This window comes from Diceros bicornis, chromosome 3 (assembly GCF_020826845.1).
Source record: "Diceros bicornis minor isolate mBicDic1 chromosome 3, mDicBic1.mat.cur, whole genome shotgun sequence".
NCBI classification, from domain to species: Eukaryota; Metazoa; Chordata; class Mammalia; order Perissodactyla; family Rhinocerotidae; genus Diceros; species Diceros bicornis.
In genome coordinates this window covers 96,812,670-96,837,439 of record NC_080742.1, presented here as the reverse complement: position 1 = coordinate 96,837,439, position 24,770 = coordinate 96,812,670, and the positions used below count along the sequence as shown (strand labels likewise).

The 24,770-nt window shown below is 46.8% G+C and overlaps 1 protein-coding gene across 1 annotated transcript; it reads left to right on the top strand.

The window, feature by feature from the left end:
• Positions 1-6,496: 6,496 nt before the first annotated feature.
• On the top strand, positions 6,497-24,039 carry GBX1 (gastrulation brain homeobox 1). The gene is given in 3 exon segments (XM_058570008.1): positions 6,497-6,631; positions 6,633-7,254; positions 23,406-24,039. Coding segments are annotated over 3 exon segments (1,311 nt in total). The 3' UTR covers positions 23,960-24,039.
• Positions 24,040-24,770: the final 731 nt, after the last annotated feature.

Genomic DNA, 24,770 nt, shown 5'->3' with positions numbered 1-24,770 from the left:
CTAAAGGACAGCTGGCCAGAGGATGCACCAGCGAAGAGACTTGGGTAGCACAGGGCTGCTATGGAATGAGGCAGTGAAGACAGTAGGGTGGGACGATAAAGGCAGCCTTGGGGTAGGGAGGTGAGGTGAGGGGCGGGAAGGCCAACGGGAGGGTGGGTGCAGGGTCATCAAGCACAGAGGGGTAACCATGGTTCAGGCGAGAGTGAAACCAGGTTTAGAGAAACCAAAACACCTCTACCTTCCGCCCGTCCTGTAGGTCAGGGAGCCCCGGATGCACACCTGCTTCTTGCCTCTCTATCCGCTCCTTCCTTCAATGCAGCTTTGTGGCAGCCTGAGCCGAGCTGAGAGTTACACTCCTGGGTTTAGGCCTAACTCTGCCATTAACTTGCGGAACATAAGTCTCTTCCTCTCTTTGGGTTCAAGTTTCTGCATCTGTAAAACAAGACAGAAGGAGAGAGTTTCTGAGGGTCTTTGCAGTACCAGAATTTTTAAGAACCTGCAGGAGACCCCAGCCGCCAGGAGCAACCACAGGAGGGAGGTGGAATTGACCGGCAGAGCAGCCAATCAAGTGCACCGGGGTCCGTGACGTCATGGGTCGCTGGACAGATTTCCCAGGGCCCCGGAGTGCGCACGCGCCAGAGCTCCAGACTTTCCCGCCAACTGCCGGGAGCCAGGTGGCGACGGGCGGGGCGGGGAGGGCGCGAGGCGGCGCGGGGCGGGGCCTGGAGAGCCCGAGGCGGCGGGGCGGGGCAGCGCGAAGCCGGAGAGCGTGTCCCGCCAGCAGCGGAGGAGGGGCGGGGCAGAGGTGAGTGGGCCGGACTCCCACGTGGCCTCACGGGCCTTGGGCTTCCAGGTGCCGGGCGCGGCGCAAGGACCGGACCGCCTGACCGGAGGGTCTGCGCCTGCAGCCCAGGCCACAGGCGGTCGGCCGGCTGAGGCCGGGCCCCTCGGCTGTGGAGACTCCAGGCGGGTCCTGACGCCACCGGCCTCACCTCACAGGGGGCAGTCGGCGTGGGGGAAGCGAGACAGGGCGTCGGGAGTTCCCCTCGCTGTTGGGGGCCTCCCCTGAAGAGCACCGTCCTGCCCCAGGGCGAGTCCGTCCGTTGGTTCCCCCAGAGTCTGAGTGGGGTACCTTCCAGTGGGGACGGAGGCACAGGCAGACAGGCGGGAGTGTCCGTGGTAAGCCCTCCACGGAGGGATTCAAACGGCGTTGACAGAGGGTGACTGGGAGCTGTTTGAGATGGGGTGACAGGGAAGCCTCCTCTTTGAGGTGACGTCTAACCTGAGGCCAGCCATGTGAGTGCAGTGGGGAAGAGCAGGGGAGTGACATGAACTGACATAGGTTTCAAGATTTTGCTCTGGCTGCAGAGGGGCTTGGGGGAGGGGAGGCGAGGCGAGGGAGAAGCCGAGACCATTAGTAGGCTACTGCAGCAGTCCAGGCAGAGATGGGGAAGCAGCAGGCAAGACTTGGGGCCATTTTTTGGAGACTCGATGAGACTTACTGATGGAGTGGAGGTGGCGGGCTGAAGGGAAGTGTAATCCAGGATGACTCCCAGTGTTTTGGCTGAACACTGTTTTGGATGGATGGCGGTGCTCTTTACTAAGGTGGGGAAGATGAGAAAGGGGCAGGTGGTGGAGGAATCAGAAGGTCAGTCTGGGAAATATCAAGTTGGAGCTGCCTATTAGATATCTTGGTCATTTGGATCTATGAATCTGGAATCAGGGACGCAGGCAGGTCTGGGGATATACATGTGGGATGGTTGGCATGTGAAAGATGCTTAAAGCTCTGTCCTAAAAGAATCCTGACTCTCAAGGGGATGACTTTCCTGAGAGAGTCCTGTTTATGCACTTTGATGGAAATTCTGTTTAATCCCATCCACATCATTCATTTTGTGCTTCCTGAGTTCCAGGTTGTAGGCACTAGATATACAGCTGTGAATGAGATCTGTTCCTGCCCTCAGTGAATTTTCCATCTAGTCTGAGAAACAAGTGTGCGAATAACTAGTTCAAATACAAGGGGCGATGAAGTGAAAGGAAAAGACATGTAGGAGCAGAAGCTGAGGGCATGAGGAGGAAGGCAAGCAGGAGGGGCGGGACCTGGGAAGACTTCACAGAAGTGGGGTGCCTCTCCCAAAGTGATGAGAAAGGGGAAGGATTTCTGACCATAACTGGAGAGCACTGGATCCTAGTGGGATGCCTTTTTAAGGAGGGGGGCGGGGGTAAGGGAAGAAAGGCGGTGTGGCGTGCTCAATATGAGGGGCTGCTGCCCCACTTCACACCGTCTCCCCTTAGCAGGGCACTGTTAGGAAGGTCTTTTCTGGGGTTACACGTCCAGACACTCTTGCAAGCCTGGGAGCTTCCTCCCCGGCCTCCTGGCTGCAGGTCCCGCGGGCCCAGAACCTCTCCCCGGTAATTGCTTTCCGTAATGTGTTTGCTCCAAACCAATTTCACGCCTCCGTGAGGACTCCGCCCTGCACTGGAGGCGCGGACATCCCCACCACCAACCTATCCGCGTGTAACGCGTGCGCACGCACAAACAGCACACATTTAACACAACAGATACACAGGGTTCAAGTACCTGGACACAACAAACATATATGAATCTACACGCGTGCATACTAGACTTTAAAACTCTCCTGTACATTCCCCCCGCCCAACCAGTGCACGCACAGTTAACTGCCCAGCGCGCTCGCCCTTTGGACGACTCACCTGGTCCAGTTCCTTTGCCCTCGGCGCGTCTCCTGGACTAACGCCAGGGGGCGCTGCAGTACTCCGCACGTCTCTCGCGGTGACGCAGTTGCGCGCTGCTGCCACCAGAGGGTGCCCGTGGACAGGGCCCGACGCTGCCCACTGTGAGTGGCCTCTCTCCCGCCAATGAGTGGGGCGGAGGTATAGATCTATTGGCTTTGACTTTCGAATACTTCGTTCTTTTAGCATCCTAGGTTTGGGTTTCAAATCCGTGAAGGGGAGGCCAGATGATGGGGTCCGACATTGGCACAAGCAGAGAGAGCAGATTCAAAATAAAATTCCTCTGTAGGAGCATTTCCTCAACAGGTGGAGACGTGAGAGTGGGACAAGTCAGGGCAAGAGTGCAATAACGAAGCACTTTAGAATTCCATTTTAGACAATGAGGGGAGGTTGCCCACGATGAGCCTGCTCAGGGATTCAGTAGGAGAACCACAGAGTTTTCTCTCGGTAAAGAAAGGAGCCAGCTCTGTTCAGATTTGATAGCCACAGCTTCTGTCCTTGGTACTGATGGGAGAGGAAGAAGCAGTTTTTGGAGAGACACTGATTTGGGAGACTTCCATTCTTGACCACTCTGCTCTTCTTTGTCCATTTAGTGCAGGAAGAACTCATTTTGAAAGATATTTCCTCATATTCACTTGATCCTTGCACCGACTTTTTGACGAGGCAGCGTAGATATTAATCACTCTCTCTCACACATGGAGAAGTTAAGTCAAAGAGGGCCAGGGTCATATGGCTCAATGAGGGGTCAGAACAGGAACTTAACTCCAGGACTTCTTACTCCAGCCAATGCTTTTTTTCCATTTACCGTGTGGCCTCAGTTCCATGGTCCATGCAAAGGCAGGGAAAGGAAATGAGCTATTCAGTTGCCACTGTGTATGTTAGGGCTTTTATCCTAGTTTAGCTACTGAATGTCAAGGACTATGCAGAAGTCACACTTCATGACCCCAGTGTGGCAAGGAAACAGATCGAGGAAATAAATGGATTATAAAATCCAGTATCTAATAAACACACACCACACCACGGCAATACAAAGCCCCTGGGGTCTCACTTGCCTCATTTCAGAGTGGTGGACCACTGGGATTTGTTGGCAACAAGCTTTAAGCCTATAGTCTCTGTGCCAGCTTGAGCAGAGAATTCCACTTTACTGAGTATAGTTCTGGGCAATAAGCTCTTGGCTTAAGCTAGGTGACATACATCTTCAAGATCAGAGCGTCTTTCACCTTGAGTCCTTGATAAAGCATTTATTTATTAAGGGATCCATTTCGTCCCACCAGAGAGTGACAGGCTTATTAAAGTGGCATTTTACTGGGGGGACTGGTGGGAGGGAGATGTTTCAATATATATATCCTTCTGAGCTTTTGGAATTTTGTGCTAAGTGATTTTATTACCTATGCAAAAAATGAATGCAATTACTTTTTAAAATGGCTGTTCCTTCATGCTTTATTTGATTAGTGTTGTTACTGCTCATACAGCTTTAATTTCAGTGATTGTAGCCCAAAGTTCCCTCAATAATTTATCAAGTCAATAAGCCTCTATTGTGTATCCAACACTCTAAAGCCATTGAACCAAGTACTGACCTCTCACTTTTTAGGTACAAGACACTTTTGAAATCTGGTCTTCCATATTGGTACTGTGAAGTGCCTGGTTAATTTAACAAAGGGTTCTGAAAAATATCTTTAGGAGGATGTACAAGGATTATCCTAGTACTTTAGTAGTGAGTTGAGGTTCTCAGATCTAAGTTAAGGCACGTCTCCTTTCCCCATGGTGACATCTTTCCACCAGACTCATCTTTCAGAAGTTTCACTGAGTTTAATATAGAGCCCAAGACAGATCCAGACTGCACAGAAACCACACTCTTCTCCCTTTTTCTCTCTGATGAATTGTCAATCAAGCATAACCAAAGAAATCTCCCTTCTTGGGTCCCACCCTCTTCTGTCCCACTCTGGTGACAGTGTCTTTCAGGGTGCTGATTTTTAATACATCAGCCTGACATTAGCAGTGTTCGCTAGGCCAAGACAACGTTCCTGACTTGAATGAATGTCACTGAGATCCAGAGTTCCCTCCTGCCCTGCTCTGTCTTGGCTTGGAAACACTGAGACTCTCTGGTGTAGGTTTTCCTCCTCACCTAAGCCAAGCAACTTCCCCTGTCTAGACTGCATCTTCCTAAACTCCTCACCTAAGCCAAGCAACTTCCCCTATCTAGACTGCATCTTCCTGAACTTGCCTGGCTTTTCTAGTTTTAATTTTAACTAGCTTGGCTCTCCCTGGCCCCACATGAATAAGTTTCCCACTGACGAAATGATCCTCATTTTAGCTGGCCAGGCTTGCTCTATGTCCTGAGCTTGGGCCACTCTTCTTCTGTTGACTTGCCTGTCTTAAGTCTTTCTTGCCCACTGACCTGAGGCTCCTATCAAGGAAAAGTGCCCATGACTTTTGCCTCTAGATTGACAACTCTACTTCTGGGAATCAGGAGGAGGGGGAGGGTAAAAGGCGCCATCATTTCTGTGTCTGAGAATGGGGGAGGTGAGCAGAGTCATCCGCAATTAGCGGATAATTAGCGCCGCTGACCCTTGGGGCTCATCATCGCTCCTGGGGCCAGCCCCCAGCAATCAGCCAGGGCAGGTCGAGAGTGTCAAGCCCGGGAATGAATAGGGCTCATCAGCAGCGCTGGAGCCAGGGAGCCAATCAGGGAAATTAATAGCAGAAGAGAGGGAGAGAGAGTGAAGGAGAGAGACGGAGAGAGACAGAAAGACAGACAAGAGATACAAATATAGGCAAGAAATGAGGGGGGAAAATAGAATAAGATGGACTGGGATAGGGAATGAGAAATAGGAATAATCAAATAGGAATAGGGATAGAAACGAAGGCAGGAAAGGGAAGAGTGGGAGGAAGGAAACGAATGTAAAAGATGGGAGAAAGATGGAGGGGGAAAGATGAGAGGAATGGTAAGTACCTGGCATAGTGTGGGCCCTCGAGGAAATTAGCCACAGAGGCCAGAGTGAGTGACTAAGGGAGTCCGCGACGGAGGAGGGAATGAGGAAGAAGGGGAAGAGCCAATGCCAAGAGAAGAGAGCCCAGGGGAGGGAGTGTGAACGGGGTCGGGAAGAACCGACCACCGAGGAGGAAAAGGGCCCCAATACGAGTGGCCCTGAGCGGCGGCGCCGGGCGGCAAAGCGCGCCCCCTGCCGTTCCCGCCTCGCCGCTCCAGGGGGCGCGGAGGTCCTGACCCGCCCGCCAAGCCGGAGTTTGCTCTTGGGGCCGCCACGTCGTCCGCCCCAGGGGCCAGGGAAGGGGCTTCGGGGGCGGGAAGACACGCCAGGGGACTGGCCTAGGGTCCGACGGAGGGCGCAGCCCCGGGCTAGGGGCGCTGTGGTCCGGCCCCGCCGCCCATCCGCCCGCCCCTCTGGGTGCGCCCTCCTTGCCTGCCGCCCTGCGCCCCGTCCACGCCCGGGCCCATGGTCCAGTCCACGCCCGGGCCGAGTGGGCCGAGTGGGGGGCGGGCTGGGTGGAGGGAGGGGCACTGGCACAGCAGCTGCCGCCTCCTTCTCATCGGCCGCAAACTTTCACAAAGCGGCGTGTCCGGCCTCATCAATCTCCATTAATAATAGTTGGTTGGGCCGCGGGGGGTAGGCGGGGGTCCCGGGCCGGCCGGCCGGGCCGCTGGGAACGGGCTCTGCGGAGGGAGCGGGAGCCGGGCGCGGCGGCGGCGGGCGGAGGGAGGAAGTGAAGCGTAATTTGAGGAAGATGGATGAGTCCGGAGGGCGACACCCCCACCCCGCCCGCCCGCCCGCCCCCTCCCTCCTTATGAGAGAGAAGGAGAGCAGCGCCGGAGCCACACTGCGCCGAGCCCGCGCCCCGCCGCCACCTCGGCCCGGGAGCCAGGGAGCGAGCCCTGCGTGTCCGCGCGGGGCGCCCGAGCCGCGGGGCGCACGGCGGCGCCGGGAGGGGAGCGCCCCGGGGCGGCCGCAGCTCCGGGCACGATGCAGAGAGCCGGAGCCGGAGGTGGGGGCGCCCCCGGGGGCAGCAGCGGGGGCAGTGGGGGTCCGGGCACTGCCTTCTCCATCGACTCCCTCATCGGGCCGCCGCCGCCCCGCTCCGGCCACTTGCTCTACACCGGCTACCCCATGTTCATGCCCTACCGGCCGCTCGTGCTGCCGCAGGCGCTGGCCCCTGCGCCGCTGCCCGCCGGCCTCCCGCCCCTCGCCCCGCTAGCCTCCTTTGCCGGCCGCCTTACCAACACCTTCTGCGCGGGGCTGGGCCAGGCTGTGCCCTCGATGGTGGCGCTGACCACCACGCTGCCCAGCTTCGCGGAGCCGCCCGACGCCTTCTACGGGCCCCCGGAGCTCGCCGCTGCTGCTGCCGCCGCCCGAAACAATCCCGAGCCGGGCGGCCGACGCCCAGAAAGCGGGCTGGAAGCCGAGGAGCTGCTGCCGGCCCGGGAGAAAGTGGCAGAGCCCCCACCGCCCCCGCCTCCGCACTTCTCTGAGACTTTCCCAAGTCTGCCGGGTAAGTGCTGGGGCCGACCAGGGCGCCGGGCGGGAGGCAAGTTCACCTGGAAATCCCAGACAGCAGCCTGCTCAGAATCTTGGCACCTGCCTGGAGCCCTGGAATCCCAGACCCCCAGATGGCGGGTTTTGCGGAACCACCTCCAATTCCGTTCCAAACACGGCACCTCTAGATCCTAGAACCGCCGCCCTGCTCTGTCTCCAGAGTGCCTGAAGCCTCACCAGAGACTTCCCACTACTCCCCTCCAAATTAGTTCCTTCCTCCCTGCATTTGAGTCCTCAAGCCTCGACTCCCGCGTCTCCTTTTCAGAATCCCTTCATTTTTCTCCTCTGCGGGGAATAGAGAAGCTGCAATTGTGGGATTCCTGGGGACACCAGCAAGACTGCAGGGTGAGGGTACATTGGGGCAGCTGTCAATTCAATGAGGAGAGGGCACGTTCTGGCTTCTGAGGACAAGATTGTATTGATCCCAAATGGTCTCTGAATGCAGGGGCAAAGGGAGGGTCTTAAAGCAGTAGTGACCCTGTTGGTGACCTGTCTTTACCTTAATAGTAGAGATCACTTCTGAATTGGCAGATTTAGAGCTAAGTCTTAAAGAACTGAGTAGGGGGCCTAAGGGAATATTAGCTAGAAGGGGACCTAGCACCCACTGAACCAGGGCTGACTGGGAGGCCAAGAGAGAGGCTAAAGGCTGGGCTGGGTTGGGTGTGGCCCAAAGGCTTGGAGTCAAGAATCCAGCTGATTCTAGTACCAGTGAGATTCAATTAAGAGAGAATTCAGGAACCCTGGATCCTCCATGGGAGGATGCCCTCTCCATAGAGGCAGGGTTATTACACTGAACTCTGTTTAGATTCACTCTACTTAGAGCCCTCCTAGCCTCGCTATTGATCCTTAATCCCTAGAAGCCAGAAAAGCTTTCCCCTATCCAGAGGCAGATCCAGGTGCTGAGGTCCAAAGCTTGTACAATTTGGTGGACCTTATTTAAGAAAAATGGGCTGCATGCAAGTGTGGAGTTCAGGAAGCTTAAACTTCTTTAGCATCAGGATGAATCTGCCTCTGCTTAGCCATTCATCTCATCCAGCTTAGCAGGTGGAAGTGACCCCAAGAGACCTGGGGGCTGACTCTAGCAGAGACAAGGAGGAGATCCAAGAGTCCTTTTGTCCTTTGCCAGGGGAGGGCAATTCCTGATGATAGGTTTTTGGGGCCTTCCTTGGAATTGTCCAAAGGGCTAATCACTCCTCCAGAGCCCAAGGGCTGCTGTAGGGCCTGTCTTCCTCTTCTTTTCCTCTTTAGCCCCGGGTATTTTGGCTTTGGGAATTCAGCTGTTGTTTTTTGTACCTGGTTGGACCAGGAGGATCCAGTCACTGAAGTCTGAGCAGCATCTCCTAAGGAGGATCAAAAGGAAATGATAGAGCAGCAAGTGGGAGGAAATGTCCACAAGATAAAAGGGACTAGAGTAGGGGGAACAGGGGAACAGCTGGCAGGATGATCCGAAGAAGAAAGGAAGAGTAGGATTTTGGGAATAGGATAGTCCTAAGGCAGAAAAGAGAGCAAGGCAGGTCATCAGAAGGATGGATCGCTTTGGAGGCAATAGGAGCTGGAGGAAGACCTAGACACATCTGGGGCAGAGACGAACTGGGGTGGGGGAGAAGGAGACACCTCCAATGGAGGAGAACTGGGGGGAATATGCCCAGACCATGCGAGAACAAGCAACTTGTCCTGCTCTTTCACATTCCCATTAGTTCTTATTTTGACCCTTTTGTATAATGAGGGCTCTTTTATGAAGCAGATAGAATATTGATTGTAAAACCAGACATTGAGAGAGAGAGAAAGGAATAAGCAGAGAAAAGAACAGAAAGGAAATGTTGAGGAAAGAACAGAGGAAGGGACCAGCAATGAGCTGTATACTCAGATTATCCAAAGACAGCGCATGAGAAAGGAGAGGGCTATCTATCGGAAGAGATGTGTATAAGGGATTTCTGGCCTGGGCTAAATGAAAGGGAACAATATCTCTGCACCAGAAGTGTGTGTGTATGTGAAAGAGTTCTGTCTTGAGAGGATTGGGAGGGAGCCAAATAAATTACTAGTAGGAAACAGAGAAAAGTTTCAACACTAGGAATAATTTTTTTAAAAGATTTTTCAATACTGGGAGTGATGGGAAACTGAATTTATATATATAGAATGATGAAGGAAAGATCATCGGAGGAAAATGTTAGAAGCAAAAAAAAACAGACTTGCGTGGTTCTTGGAGTAAAGACAAGGTGTTTCTTTGCTAAGAATGGTGGGAAGGTAGACCTCACAGAGGAAGAATTTTGAGAGGTGCTTGAGTGAAGGTAATCTCTCATATTGGGAAGAGATACACATAAGGGGTTTATAACGGGGTTTCTGGGGCAGAGCAGTAAGGATAGATTTCAGAAGAAATATTCCAAGAGGATAATGAGTGGGAGATCTTATCTGTGACTGCCACTTCTTATCACTCTCAGTACACACTCTCCCAACTCTTCCTCGACACACCACTCACGTCTACCCGCCGAGTCTTGATATTTTTCCTAAAACAGTTGATAAAAGGCAATTATAGAATTGTTAATTTGTTAAAATCAATTTGGGGAGTGATGACACATTGGCCCATGCTGATAATGGTGGGAAAATGAATACTCCATTTGGGGAATTTAAGTATTAGAGTATTTAGCATGAAATAAGAGAGTTCTCTGCTTAAACTTGAAACCTCAACATTAGAAGAGTTTAGAGAAAGAATACTATCTTTAAAATGACAGAGGAGGGGGCCGGCCCCGTGGCTTAGCGGTTAAGTGCGCGTGCTCCGCTGCTGGCGGCCTGGTTTGGATCCCGGGCGCGCACCGACACGCCGCTTCTCCGGCCATGCTGAGGCCGCGTCCCACGTTTAGCAACTAGAAGGATGTGCATCTATGACATACAACTGGGGCTTTGGGGGAAAAAAATAAATAAATAAAATAAAAATAAAAAATAAATAAATAAAATGACAGAGGAGGAATTGCTATCCTAGTGTGAATGGGTGGCATTGCTCTGAAATTATAAATTTACATTTGTTTAGTGTTTTATAATTACTAGCCCTTTTAGATGAAATTATGGTGTAGATAGGCCAGTTTGGAAAATAATAAGTGAAGTTCTTTTTGTTGGGAATTACAAGGACTATTTTTTAAAATTTTGCTGAGAGTTAAGACAGATTCCACCCTACTAGAATTGATGAAGAAGAAAACAGAACTTTATTATGATTTGATTGCAGAGGTAGAGGCTATGTTAGCAGGCAAAAAGAAATACTATGTACAGAAATAATGGTGTAGAAAACATATTGAGAGTGATAGAATGAAAATAGCTCTCCGTTTGGAGTGTGGGGAGCAGTGGGGATAATTGGGGAAGGTGTCTTAGTAGGAGTGATAAGAGGAGAGAATTTTGAATTAGTAGGGAAGATTTAAAAGTATGAATCAACAGAAGAGCCCAGAGTAGTGCTGTCTAGCAAGCCACTTATGTAATTTAAAAATTTTTATTAGCCACATTAAAAAGTAAAAAGAAACAGGTGAAATTAATTTTAATATATTTTGTTTAACCCAATATGTCCAAAACATTATTTTAGCATTAATCAATATAAAAAAATTTAATGAGATGTTTTATATACTCTTTTCATACCAAGTCTTTGAAATCCAGTGTGTATTTCACACTTCTAGCACATCTCAATTCAGACTAGCTATGTGGTCAGTAGCCTCATGTAGCCAGTGGTGACCATATTCAACATAACCTATCTAGAGAGTTGTGAGAACAGAGTCATATGAAAGTGATGGGGGAAAGGAGCTTTGAATTGGGGTGGATAGTGAAGTCCTTGATGTATTAGGAATAATGGAGAGAAGAGAGCAGTAAGCTCTAAATGACAGGAAAAAAGAGAATTCTGCCTTGAGTGGGATGGGAAGAGATGATTCTGTTGTGTGTGAAGGTGTGTGTGAGCCCTGAGAGTAATCCAAGTTAACTTGAGGATGTGGTGCAAATACACATCACAGAGATGACGGGTGAAGAGGATGCTATGTGCTGGGGGGAGTGATGAAAAGAGCTGTCCGTTTGGAGAAATGCAGTAGAAAACTTTAAATTGGAGGTGCCTAGAGCAATGATTCTTTCAGGGAGAAAAGATTTGGATTGCCTGAAAACAAATATTTAAGTGAGGGATGGTAGATACTCCATATATAATTGTTGGATGGATGATAAAAATATAGTGAGAGATTGATATGAAAGATTATGCCAGTATTGAGCATGATGAAGAAAAAACATTTGTAGTTGAGGTGATATAGAAACGAGAATATGATGGGACAAACCTGAGAGATGGCAGTGTAGTGAACATTATTTCAACTAAACAGAAAAAGATTTGCTAGTTTCTGAATAGAGATTGGCAATAATAATGGAAATCATGCAAGGAGACTAGGGAAACTTCCTAGGAGCATGCTATTTGAGTACTGATTGCTGTAAGCTAAGCACCTGATTGTAGCTAGAGACCATTTTAGATGACCATCAATTAATTTCTGAATAGTATCCATTATGACTGTCAAGATATATTTCCTCATGAGAGGAAAACCGGAAATGATAATGTGACATGGGATCAGAGACTTCTGTTAGCAACAAGAGGGAGATTTTTCTTGGAACTGATGGAGACCCACAGTATGTTTGCCTAGAACTCTTGAGGAAGAGCATACAGTAAGAGTGATTGCTCTATTGACATTTATAGAAAGGCAAATATTGCGTTAGCTTAATTTGATTGAAGGAACATTTACTTAGGAGTCATAACATGTGGGTTCAGGTCTCAACTTGTTACTCATTAGCTGTGCAACTTTGGCAAGTCGCTTAGTTCAATTGAGGGAAAATTTATTGTGTGTCTATTACGGGCTTAGAATGTTCAGGACACTATGGGAGATTCAAAGTCTTGTAACTTCTCTAAGGCTTCAGTTTCCTCATCTGTAACGTAAAAATTTTGGTTCAGATGAATTTTAATGCTGCTTTCAATTCCATAGAATGAAAACTTATTTTTCTAGCCTCAGTGTTTAAAGTAGGGTTCTTAACATGGATTCCATGGATCACTTGTGAGGGGATCTGTTAATTATGGGTGAGAAAAAAACTACGTCTTTATTTTTACTAACTTCTAACTAAAATTTGGCACTTCCTTTAATTATGAATGGAGGCCAGAAACCGTAGTAGTTTCAGCAGTACCTGAGATTTTTGTCATCAATAGAAATCACAAATATTCATATAAATTTACAGTCTTTGGAGGCATCTTGTTTAATGAATTAATAAATAAACATATATGATTATATCACAAGTTCATTTTAAAATATTTGTTAACTATATTTTTATATAATTGGCTTCTAATGTAGTCCTATGTCTTTTATGTTAGACACCTAAAAGCATTATTCTGAGAAGGGGTTCATAGGCTTTATCAGACTGCCAAGGAGTTCATGGCACAAAAAGGGTTAAGAAACCCTGGTTGAGAGAGAGAGAGAGAATCTCAGAAATGATAAGAGGAGAATCTTATTAGGAGTATTGGAATGGATACTGAGATGCATTGTACCTTAGTGAAGGTAACGCTTGGGAGGGTTGGAAGAGAGAAGGGATCTCTGCAGTGGCATATGTAAATATGGAGATATATATTATAAATGATTAGGAGGATAATTCTGGTACTCAGAGTGATGGGCATGAATAGTCTATACTGGGAATAATGGGAGAGAGGCAGTAATTGGAATAATGAGGGGAAAACATTTTAATTGGAAAGAAGGAGGAACATGATATGAGCAAAGTGCTTTGCATTGAAAGTGATGTTACAGTCAGAAGCTATAGACAAGAATCTTGCCTTGGAAGTAATGGGAAAAGAAGGATCTTTGCAATGAAACTGATTGGAAGTTAGGAAATAGAAATGAGAGAAGTAATGGAGTAGATGTACAAAAAAAGAGAAACTTAAATAGGAATGATGGGAAGGAAAAAGTTCAGTGAGAGAGAACTTTTATCTAGGGGGAATGGGGAAATGCCCCATGCTAGGGTAGGAGAGAAGAAACTCTGTATCTGAACCAGTGAAAAGTACAGAGCTCTCTATGCAGGTGGTGGTGCCCACAGCTACAGTGGTAATGATGAGAACCAAAAAGGTCTGAATTAGGGGCCAGCCCGGTGGCGCAAGCAGTTAAGTGCATGTGCTCTGCTGCGGCAGCCCAGGGTTCACGGGTTCAGATCCCAGGCGCGCACCGACGCACTGCTTGTCAAGCCATGCCGTGGTGGCGTCCCATATAAGGTGGAGGAAGATGGGCATGGATGTTAGCCCAGGGCCAGTCTTCCTCAGCAAAAAGAGGAGGATTGGCAGATGTTGGCTCAGGGCTGATCTTCCTCACCAAAAAAAAAAAAAAGGTCTGAATTAGGGGTAATAGAGAAGAGGTTGGGATTTTTCACTGGAAATGTGATCATGCTGGGAGAAATCTTAGAGTAATGTGGAAGGAATATTGATGTCTTAATTGGGAGAAAGAGTGACAGGGAGAAGAGATGCTTGAATTTGGTATGATAGAAGAGTGACCTACACAAGTTGAATTAAGTTGTAGTAGGAAGAGACAGCATTGTGCTGCAAGTAGTCGTGAAGCAGTATCTTCCTTCCCTTCCCATTATGGAAGGGAAAGGAATAATCTTCAAGTGATGAAATAAAAAATCTGTATTAGAAGCAGAGGGGCTGCAGGGACTCACAGAGACTAGGGTTATGAGGGAAAAGCACTGTGTGAAAATGAGGATGGGAGAAACAGGAAAATACTTCTGAACTGGGGGTAATGGGAGATGGATTTCTTGACCGTGAATTATGGAGGAAATGGTACTATAATAGAAGTAATGGAGAAGTGGAAGTCTGTATTGGGAGCAATGGGAAGAGAAATGATGCAGAACTGTACTAGGAGGGAGGAAGATGAAATCATCCTGAGAGTGAAGGTAAGAAGCACTTTGTGCTGAAATGGATGATAAATATTCTATGAATTATGTGTAGATACTAGAAGTATGTAACTGAGTGGTCTTGGCCACATCACACCTCTGTGTCTTAGCTTCCTCATCAGTAAAGTAGGGGTTTGAGTTAGGTGAACTCTAAGGTTGCTTCCAGCCCTACAATTCTGTTTTGTTTTTTTTTGTTGTTGTTGTTGTTGTTGTTTGTGAGGAAGATCAGCCCTGAGCCAACATCTGATGCCAATCCTCCTCTTTTTTCCTGAGGAAGATTGGCCCTGAGCTAATATCTGTGCCCATCTTCCTCTACTTTATATGGGATGCCGCCACAGCATGGCTCGACAAGCAGTGCGTTGGTGCGCACCAGAGATCTGAACCCGCGAACCCTGGGCAGCCGCAGCTGAGCGCGTGCACTTAACCGCTTGTGCCACCAGGCCAGCCCCTACAATTCTGTTTTTATCTATAACGAAACCTTCATTAATGAATTATTTCCTTACCAAAAAAAAAAGGCATCCTGAGCAGAGGGATTGGGGGAAATTCTATACATTTTAGTGTTGAGTTGTCGTGGTAGCTGACGAGGACAAGGCAGGCTGGGATATGAACATCTTGAGGTGAAATCAGGGCTGGGCTTTAGGATAGAAAAGACTTTGTCATCTGGAATCGGGGAGGTGTTACCTGAGCTGTGGCTGTGTACAGCCATCATATTAAATGAGAGAAGGAAACATTTTATGAAGGTAGAAGTAGATCTTATCTAGGCCCAAAAGATTGGGGGTCCATTGTGACTAACTTTATTTTACCTGGTGAGGAAGGAAGCAGTGCCTGTCAGGGAGTGAGAAAAAGAAAAGCTATGTTGTGGAATCAGTTCTTGGCCTTCTATATTATTTCTCCACTTGGTACAATATTTATGATCGGGTGACGTTAGAATTCACCCTTTTTTTTTCCATTCAGTGTTGACAAAGAGATATGGTGTAGCGCAGAGGAACTAGCACCGGCTTTGGATACAGATTTTGGTGCCACTCTTTCTTTGTGATCTACAGCAAAATACTAACCTCTGCAGTCTGTTTCCTCGCCAGTAAAATAAGAGCAATGATACTTATCTCACAAAGTTAAGAATTAAATGAGAAGATATTTGTCCACCACCCTAAAGTAATAAGTGTGCAAGAAATTATTGGTATTGTCCTTGTACTAGAAATGGATGGGGAGCTTTCCTGGGAATTAAGCTGGGAAAGACCTCTTTACTAGGAATTGTGTGGGAATGGGTGACACTGTCTATACTGATAAGGACAGATATTTCTGGGAGTAATGATAGAAATGGCACTGTATTCTGAGAACTGTTTATATGGGGGATGCTAATCTAATAGGGGTAGAGTTCAAATTTTGTCTTTGGCTCATTCTCCCTCCTTTTGCTTTCCCTGTCTCATGTTTTGGTGTCCTCTGTAGATCCCAAGGCTGCCCAAAGTCCTTCTGCTATATCCCACTGGGGGCGCTTCTTCCTTTCTTTCCATTTAAGAAAAATACCTCTCCTTCTTTTTTCATCATCAAAATTCCTATTCCCTCATAAATCTGATCTCAACTTGATGTTAGGAACAAAGCCATTGGATTAAAATAATTCACATTCAGATGGATTAAGGAGATTTTTTAAAGTTCCAATGAATTTCAAACTGGTGGAATTTTAGGTGGTGTTATTATGAATAATTTCAGGTAACGTGGAAAAATTATTTTGGTTGGGAGAGTTGTGGGAGTGAGGTGCAGAGGCTTACTTTCCCTGGAGTCATGAGATTATTGTCACTTCTAGTTACAGCATTGTATGTAGTCAGAACTCTTTGGGTCGCTAGTGACAGTAGCTCAACTCTAATTTAAGCTAAAATGGGCATTTATTGATTCATGTGACTGTGAAGTACAGGAGTGGATCCAGAAATGCAAACAGTGTTGTTAGGTCTTTTTTTCTTGCTGTCAAGCTGGCTCTTCTCTCTGTCTTGGCCTCATCCTCTTCTTAAGAGAGGTATGGGAGGGCGCAAGCATAAGAAGCTCTAAATTTTTATAATCCCAGGTTGGGACCCTAGTGGATTCGAACATATATAAAATCATACAATGACTGATTAACTAGCTTGAGTCACGTCCCTAGGGGTGGAGAAATGCGATTGACTGTCCTACTGTACTGGGTGGTAGACGAGAAGCAGTGCCCAAACGAAGGGGGTGCTGTTAGTGAACAAAAGGGGGAAGGGATGCTGGGCAGACAAAAACAAACCCCAAACAGATGTCTGCCTCAACCAGAAAGAAAGAAAAGAATGTACCTTTAACTTCCTTTCAGTATTAGGGAGGAAAGCCTTCTCCCTGGCTAGATAAGTAGTCCTAGGAGTGATAGAAGAGGTACTAGAAGTGAAGCTCTGAAGAGAGTTCTATAATGAAGAAGGTAGAGAGAGATGGAGATGGAAGAAAAATTTCTATTCCTCAGTGAGGCTGATTCCTGTCCAAGAAAGAGCTGTATTTGAGGGATGAGGGAGACAGTTGTGAACTAGAAGCTAAAGAAAATTGATATTAAAACAAAACTATTTCCATAGTTTGAAAACATTATTTTTAAAATGAGAAAATACATTTCTAAATAAAAGGAATGCTGACTGGTAAGATTACATCATACAAACCAATAATGAAAGAAAATATAGGACGATCTGGTGGGAATTTTGTCTTGGGGAATGATGGGAAAAATAGCCTGTTAAAGGACAAAGGTGACATTTGGTGAGTGAGGCCTCTCCTAGGGCAATTGTAAGAATCTCTCTGAGAATGTTAAAGGAAGATATTAATGATTAGGCTAGAGCTCTGTAGTGGTAAGTGAAAGGGATGAGGTCTAAATAAAACTGGATTTGATAGGAAGGTTATTTATCTTATGAGGCATCTGGGGAGAGGAGTTTTACTTCAAGTGGGAGGGGAGGAGAAGCCATTTTACTAGAAAGGATAGAAAGAGCATTGACTGGAGATTTAGGAGACCAAGATTCTAGACATGGCTCTGTCCCTAGCTATGTGACCTAGGAAAATCATTTAATTTTTCTGAAACAGTTTTTCCACCTGAAAATAAGTTTACTAACCTCCTGTTACTACTACTAATAGGTCTACTCTACTTCAGTGAGTTGCTTGAAGATAAAATATTAAGTATGAAAGTGTTTTGGAAAGTTAAAATTCATACAAAGGTGCTCTTGGCAATGACACTGTTAGTATGCCATGAAGGTTAGTAGTCTGAGCTTGGACTGGTGGTGGGGAAATTGCCCTGAACTTGTGAAAGTGGGAAGGGCTCTGGATGGTAGTGATATAGAGAAAATTCTCATGTGGATTTGGAGTAAAGAATGCTGAATAGTTGTGAGAAGAGTAGAGAGAGGAAGTGAAAATGAATTTTCCCTATTGTACCTAAAGTTATAGGAAGGAGTAGTAGCATTATAGGGGCATGAAATTAATGGAGATGAGTGAAAAATTGAAAGTGAGCTAATTGCATACTATCTCCAAAAAGAACAGAGAAATCTGTACCGGGCATGATGATGGCATGAGGATTTAGAAATGAGAGTAGTGGCAAAAATACCCCTTTTTTGAGGAATGACCTGGGTTTCTTCCCACCGTTTGACCCCATCCGAATTGGTTCTGTAGTCAGGAAGCTGAGTAGTTGACAGGGGAGGATTAGAAGGAGACTCACTGTCCTCAGAGTGGTTGGGGGAGTGTGAGGGTAGTTGTTTTTGAAGTACAGGGAAGAGAAGTCAGAATTGAATGTAATGACTTCTCTTCCGTGAATAATAAAGACTACTGATTTTATATAAGCTAGAACAGAGCAGAGTGGATGAGGGATAGCACTGGGGCTCTGTGAGTTCCCGTAGCTGGGATCTAAAGTGGTTCTCCACTCCCTGGATGGTTTTCTCCTCCATGACCCGGGACCATCATCCTTGGTGACCACAGCTTCAGGACTCTGCCTCTAGACTGTGTGAGTCTAGTGCTGTTTATTCTTTCTACTGGAGAATACCTACCATGGATTCCTTGGCCCTTGATTTTTCCCCCAGCCTGACCTGACCCATTACCAAGATGGGGTGTCTTTGGAGCTGCTTCCCTTCCTCTCAGAAGGAAGGCTCCATGCAAGTGCATCACTGGAGCCTGAATGCTGCTCTCTGGAGCGGGATTAATGCCCCTGGCACGGACTCTACAAGTAATCGTGGTTCAAACCTTGTGATTTCTGGTTCTTAGGATAATAGCATCCACCAGGAGAAGTCACATGAACTCTGGATGTTTCCTAATAACTAATCTGTCCCACAATCATTCCCCCTGAACAAACACTAAACTTTTTTTATAGAATCTAGACTTACCCATAGGGAACAAGCGGAAAACTCAATATGCTCTTCTATTACCAGTAATATCATTTTCATACACAAAGGACAGAACCTTTCTGTTTGGCTTACCTACCTAGCACAGTCAAATCATTTCCAATTTAAAATTTTTCCTTTTGCTGAAATTATTCTCATCGGAATCATTATTTCTCATGTAAAATTTTCAATGAAATCTTGTTTTGTTGATCAAGTTTTTTCGTTCATATCAACCAGTTATAGCATCTGCAATTAGAAATTTACTTTTACGGACATTATATCTACCAAGTCCAATTATTCTAAATCAAAATTTGCAAACAGAAATTTTATCGAAAAGATTTGCTTCTGTCAATTTTTAGTCAATAACATTTTTCTATGTGCAGTTTTTGTTTTATTTTGTTTGATTATATTTACCACTAATATTCATTATAAATCAGATAAAAGAAAATAGCTTGCATTTAATTTTTTAGCTAATTCACGAAAAAACAGTAAGCTGTTTCAGAATTGCTGTATTGTAAAAGATTGGACTACTATATTGCTCATCCATTTCTTCTGAATATGTTTCCATCACTTTTGGGTATTGCATTCTAAAGGGCTCCATCTGTTGTTGGAGCAAAGAGCAAATGGCAGGGCCAAAATGTTTGCTTTGCTCCAAATGCATCAATGTTTTGCGTAAAAAAGGAAGAGGTGTTTAAAAAAAAAAAAAAAAGCTTTTTGTGTTCTTTTTTTCCCTTGATTTTTTTTTTCCTATTTTCTCTCCTTTCTCTAAACTTTTCAGCCCTTTCAGTTTCTCTGATTCATCATTTAATTCTTCTGCCACTATGTCTACCCCACTTCTCTCTTGCCCCAGTCCTCTTTCTGCCGGCTTTGGCCTTTCCTTCGTTCTCCTACACCTTGGTCTTATTCACTCTCCCAGACACTCCTGTAGCTGTATTTTCCCCTCCCAATTTCTTTCTTCCATTGCCCCACCCCCACCTCCTTCCAAGAGTTGGTTATCAGAGCCCTCAATGTCACGATTATAAAGGCTCAGAGAGAAACTCTTGCCTCTGCCGCTCAGCATCCCACTGGGATCAAGTAACCAAGAGAAGTTGTGAACCTGTGCTCCTTGTATGGCTTTAAAAGCAGCACTGAGGGAGGCCTGCTTATGTGGGCTTGATTTTATGGAATCTGTCTGAAGACAGAGGGATGGATGATATAATCTCAGGAGGGTCCTGCCAGATCAAGGAACCTGGGAGCCTCATCTCAATCATCATCAATTTAGATTTATTGGACACCCTCTGGGTGATTGGAGCTGTGCTAAATGATTTCATCCTTCAAGCCCTGAAATCCAGTTTCTGCCTTTTTAGCAGCTGTTTAAAATATTGTAATATTGGGCTGAGTTTTTAAAAGCTTTTGTTATTTTTTCTGTTATTATTTACTACAAACTGTGTCTTAAAAATTATAAGTTAGAGGATTGAGTAATGATGTTGGGGATTGTCCTTCATTTCTTTTAGCATAAGATCCCATAGATGTGCACTCCGTATGGGTTCCTCTCTAGCTACTGTGAGATGAGAGGGCATCCTGAAAAGTGGGTAGGATAATATTCATGGAGAGAGTGTCTTATGGGCACCAGAGCTGGGATGGGGTGAGGTTGTGGGGAATATTTTAGGACAGCCTTGGGAAAGGAAGGACAGAGACGGGGAGAGAGAGAGTGAGAGGGTGCTTAGGAATAGTTTATTTTATTTAGTCAACAAATATTTATTGAGTGCCTACTCTGTACACGTAATTTTCTAGATGCTGAAGATACAGTAACGAAAAAATATATCAAAAATCCCAGGGCCAGCCCGGTGGCATCGTGGTGAAGTTCACGCGCTCCACTTTGGCGGCCCGGGGTTTGCATGTTCGGATCCCAGGCATGGACCTGTGCACTGCTCATCAAGCCATGCTGTTGAGGAAGCATACAAAATAGAGGGAGATGGGCACAGATGTTAGCTCAGGGCGAGTCTTCCTCAGAAAAAAAAAAATCCCTACCTTCATGGAATTTATATTTTAATAGGAAGAGACAGCCAATAAAATAAATGAATAAAGTTGGTGACATGTACTATTGCAACAAATAAAGCAGAGAAGGGAGATAGAGAGTATTGGGAGTTTTAATTTTAAAAGGATGATCAGGGAGGGTCTCATTGATAAAGTGATGACCTAAAGGAGATAGGGAATGAGCCAATGCAAAAATCTAGGTGAAGAGTATAGTATTCCAAACAGAGAGAAGAATAATCTGGGAGAGGGGCAGGAAGGGCAGAAGCAAGGAAACCAGTTGGGAGAAAATGTCAATGAACCAGGTGAGAGATGATGGTGACTTGGACTAGTTGGATGCTGAGGAGGTGGTGAGAAGAGGTCAGGGTCCGGATGTATTTTAAAGGCAGCAGCACTGCCAGGATTTGCTGGTGGATTGGGCATGGGTTGTGAGAGAAAGTGAAGGTTTGGTTTGAACAACTGGGAGGAGGGAGTTACCTTGAACTGAGATGGGAAAGACGTGGATTCAGATGAGGAAGAGCTGGCTTGGGAGAAAGATCAGGAGTTCAGTTTAGGACATGTTAAGTTTGAGTTCTATGGAAGTGGAAAATAGTGCAGGGAAGAGCCCTTAATGAAATGAAGGAGGAAACCAAGGGTGTGAATCTTGCAGAAAATAAAATGAATTTGGCTAGAGATGAGATATGGGAGAAAGTATGGGGTGAAGAGAGGTGAGTATTGTGAGGAGCACATCATCTACAGACAGTATATTTATCTGTAGGCAGTACCTGAAGCTTGGTGCTAGTGAAGCTTGGGCAAGCTGTTAAAGAAGGAACAAAGACCACTTGCTGGTGAAAAGCAACAAATAGGAGTAGCATAGGAAGGCTGGGTGAGCCTAAAGTAGGGTATGCCACATGGGTTTTGAGGTTAGATAAAGAATGAAGTATTGCAGGAAGAAAAAGCTGGGGCCAGGGAATAAAAATACCCCTGAGGTGTGAAGAAGCTGTTTGAGATGGAGGTGGGTGATCTGGACATGGGCTGAGAATTCTGGCCTCTAAGGAAAATGTAAACGTGGCTCTTGAGGAGAAGGGACAGGTGTAGATTGCATCAGTGAGGATAAAGGACAACTCTGGGGATGGGAAGGGGATTGAAAGTTACTGGGCTGGTCTTGGAGGCCCTGAGAAGTTTTTGCTGGTGTGCAGGCAGATGGGGAGGGGTTAGAGAAGATGTCAGGTAAACTGAGTGCTGGAAAGTGTTCTAGCCACGTACACACGAGCATACCCTTTTTCTCTTATAAAGCATTTTATCGTTCCCTGAATTTATTTTACTTTGGGTTGTATTCCCAACCTCGGAGTGTGCTTATTAGTGTATATGTGATACGTGGTGGATAGATGCACTCTCACATTTATGAAGTCTTCACCCTTTTCACAGTGAACTCTATTGGTAAGGAGCTGACTATTCAGTATACAGATTATCCATTTTCTCTTGTTCTCTTTCCTGTTGGTTGGTTTCTTTTGACTTTTTGTTGTTTCACTGCTTATTCGTCCTTTGGGCAAAAAACAAGGGATTTCGTAAAACTCAAACACTGAAAACATTTGTAGTGCATTATTTGCAGTTCTGACAAAAACGTCAGTGGATAAGAAGATTAAAACCAATGGTTAAATTAAATTTTAGAATTATGTTTGGATTAAAATGTTTATATGCCTGTGATTACAAATAATCAGTAATACACTTAAGTCAAAATTTCTTATCATTTTCCTCTCTATATTTTCCTTTGCTGCACTTCTGTTTCTTTCTCCTCCTTCTCCCATATACCCTTCAGTTCTCCCAGCAGACATCCAGCTCAGGGTCCTCAGGATTCTGAACTTGAGCAGAAAACAATTGTGCTGCTCAGCAACCTTGGCTGGGAAAGAGGGAAGGTGGGAAAGAGATGGCATCATTTTAAAATTAAGGAGAAGGACTGAAAGGGGCCTGGGGGGTTAAGTAATTGTAAGAAAAATGTGGCCACTGATAAGGTGGCATGTGGCTGGGAGGGGTCCTCATTCTGGACTGGATGGTCTGGTTAAGCAGAATTGGGAAGGGGGGGTAAGGAAACCTTCTGACTCCCAAATCTTTGGATAACATTTCTTGGACCCAGATTTGGGGGCGAGGGGTGAGGATGGGGAATCAGATGACCCTGAAGTTTCCATCTGGAAATGAGATTCTAAGATTCTAGATCTAGGGAAGAGGGAAGGTGGGGAGACAGAATAGAGGTCAACACATAGCTCTTCCCGCCAGGCCAGGTGAGGATTCTTAGGAGAATAACAAAGGCCAACAGCCCCCACCTCCCCATCTATCCTGCAAACGTAAATTCTCCTACATTACTCATTCCTCCCTATAATAACTGAAAGGGTCCTAAGCCAGGTCCCACATTGTTTCATTCTGGGACCAGAGGCTGTGTGGTTTGGGTTTGGAGGGGTGGCAAATGAGTGAAAATTCTTGGTCTGGGTTTGGAGAAAGCTGGGAAGGTAGTGGGTAGGGAGAATGAGGTGGGTGGTGGGAAAGTTGAGGGGTCACAGTCCTAGGAATGGTGTTCCTTTGGTAGACACTTATTGCCTCCCCCACTTTGCGTAGTGAAATCTGTGCTGGTTAATACCTTTCTTCCCATTTCTTTGTCTTCCCTGATCCTCTTCCCTCCCCCTCCCCCTGGATGTGCCGTCCTTGTCTCACCTCCCTCCCCATCTCATCTCCTCCATGTCTGTATCTCTTCCTGCTGTTGTTCTGTCTATGCCTGGCCATGGTTCCATGTGCCTCCTCCAACCTATCTGCCTTTTCCTTGCCTTCTCCCTCCCCATCCGTTGGTTTTTGCTCCCCACAGCAGAGGGGAAGGTGTACAGCTCAGATGAGGAGAAGCTGGAGGCACCAGCAGGAGACCCAGCAGGCAGCGAACAGGAGGAAGAGGGCTCAGGCGGTGACAGCGAGGACGACGGTTTCCTGGACAGTTCTGCAGGGGGCCCCGGGGCTCTCCTGGGACCTAAACTGAAGCTAAAGGGAAGCCTGGGGACTGGAACTGAGGAAGGGGCACCAGTGGCAGCAGGAGTCACAGCTCCTGGGGGCAAAAGCCGAAGGCGCCGCACAGCATTTACTAGTGAGCAGCTTTTGGAATTGGAGAAGGAGTTTCATTGCAAGAAATACCTGAGCTTGACAGAGCGGTCCCAGATTGCCCACGCCCTCAAGCTCAGTGAGGTGCAGGTCAAGATCTGGTTTCAGAATCGGCGGGCCAAGTGGAAGCGCATCAAAGCTGGCAATGTGAGCAGCCGTTCTGGGGAGCCCGTAAGAAACCCCAAGATTGTCGTGCCCATACCTGTGCATGTCAACAGGTTTGCTGTGAGGAGCCAGCACCAACAACTGGAACAGGGGGCCCGGCCTTGAAGGGGCTCCTAAGGAATTCGGAAGGCAAAGGATCTGTTCCTGAGCCTGCTCTGAGACTGGGTTAGGGTTCTGTGGACCAAAGGGGCTACTACTGTGATTCTGCCCTAGGAGAGGGCTCAGTTGGCAATTAACTTAGCTCTAGGTGTGCTCTCCTGGCAACCTGAGATGTGGGCACTTGGCCCTGAGCCTATTCCAGAGACCCTCAGGACTGGGGGCTTCAGGGTTAAAGGGGCTTGGGTTCTCATTGCTGAGGAGCTGTTGGGACTGAGGTGGACTCCTGCGGAGGGGGTGGGTTCTAAAATGCCTAGCGCCTGAAAGGTTCCTGGCTAATGCCCTGGAATCACTTCTGACAGGAGTAGGAGCAGTCCAGGGTGATACCTAGCCAAGCTGATCACAGCTCCTTATTTATTTTGTGTAAAGTGTGTATATATGGAGCTATCTGCCTCTGTCTGTCTGCACCCCTGAGAGGGATTGGGAAAGTTCTATGTCCTCGATCCTCACCCAGAGTTTAGTTCCATCTTACTGCCCGGGGTGGGTACCGTCTTGCCCGGGGTGGGTACCGTCTTGCCTGTCTGTAGTACAAGGATATGCAAAGAAATGAAATGGAACTGTCACTAGCCTCCTTAGAAGCTCTTCAGCACTAACCATCTCCTCCCATGTAAACTACCTCCACTTCTGTCGTTTCCCACTCTGGGCACTGCCCGCCATTCGCACCTCTAGACCTCCTTCTCCTGACCTGGCACTTCTTTTCTCTTTACCCATTAAACAGGCAAGCTTCTTCCTCTCTGCTTTCTTCTCTTTGGAAGAGTTG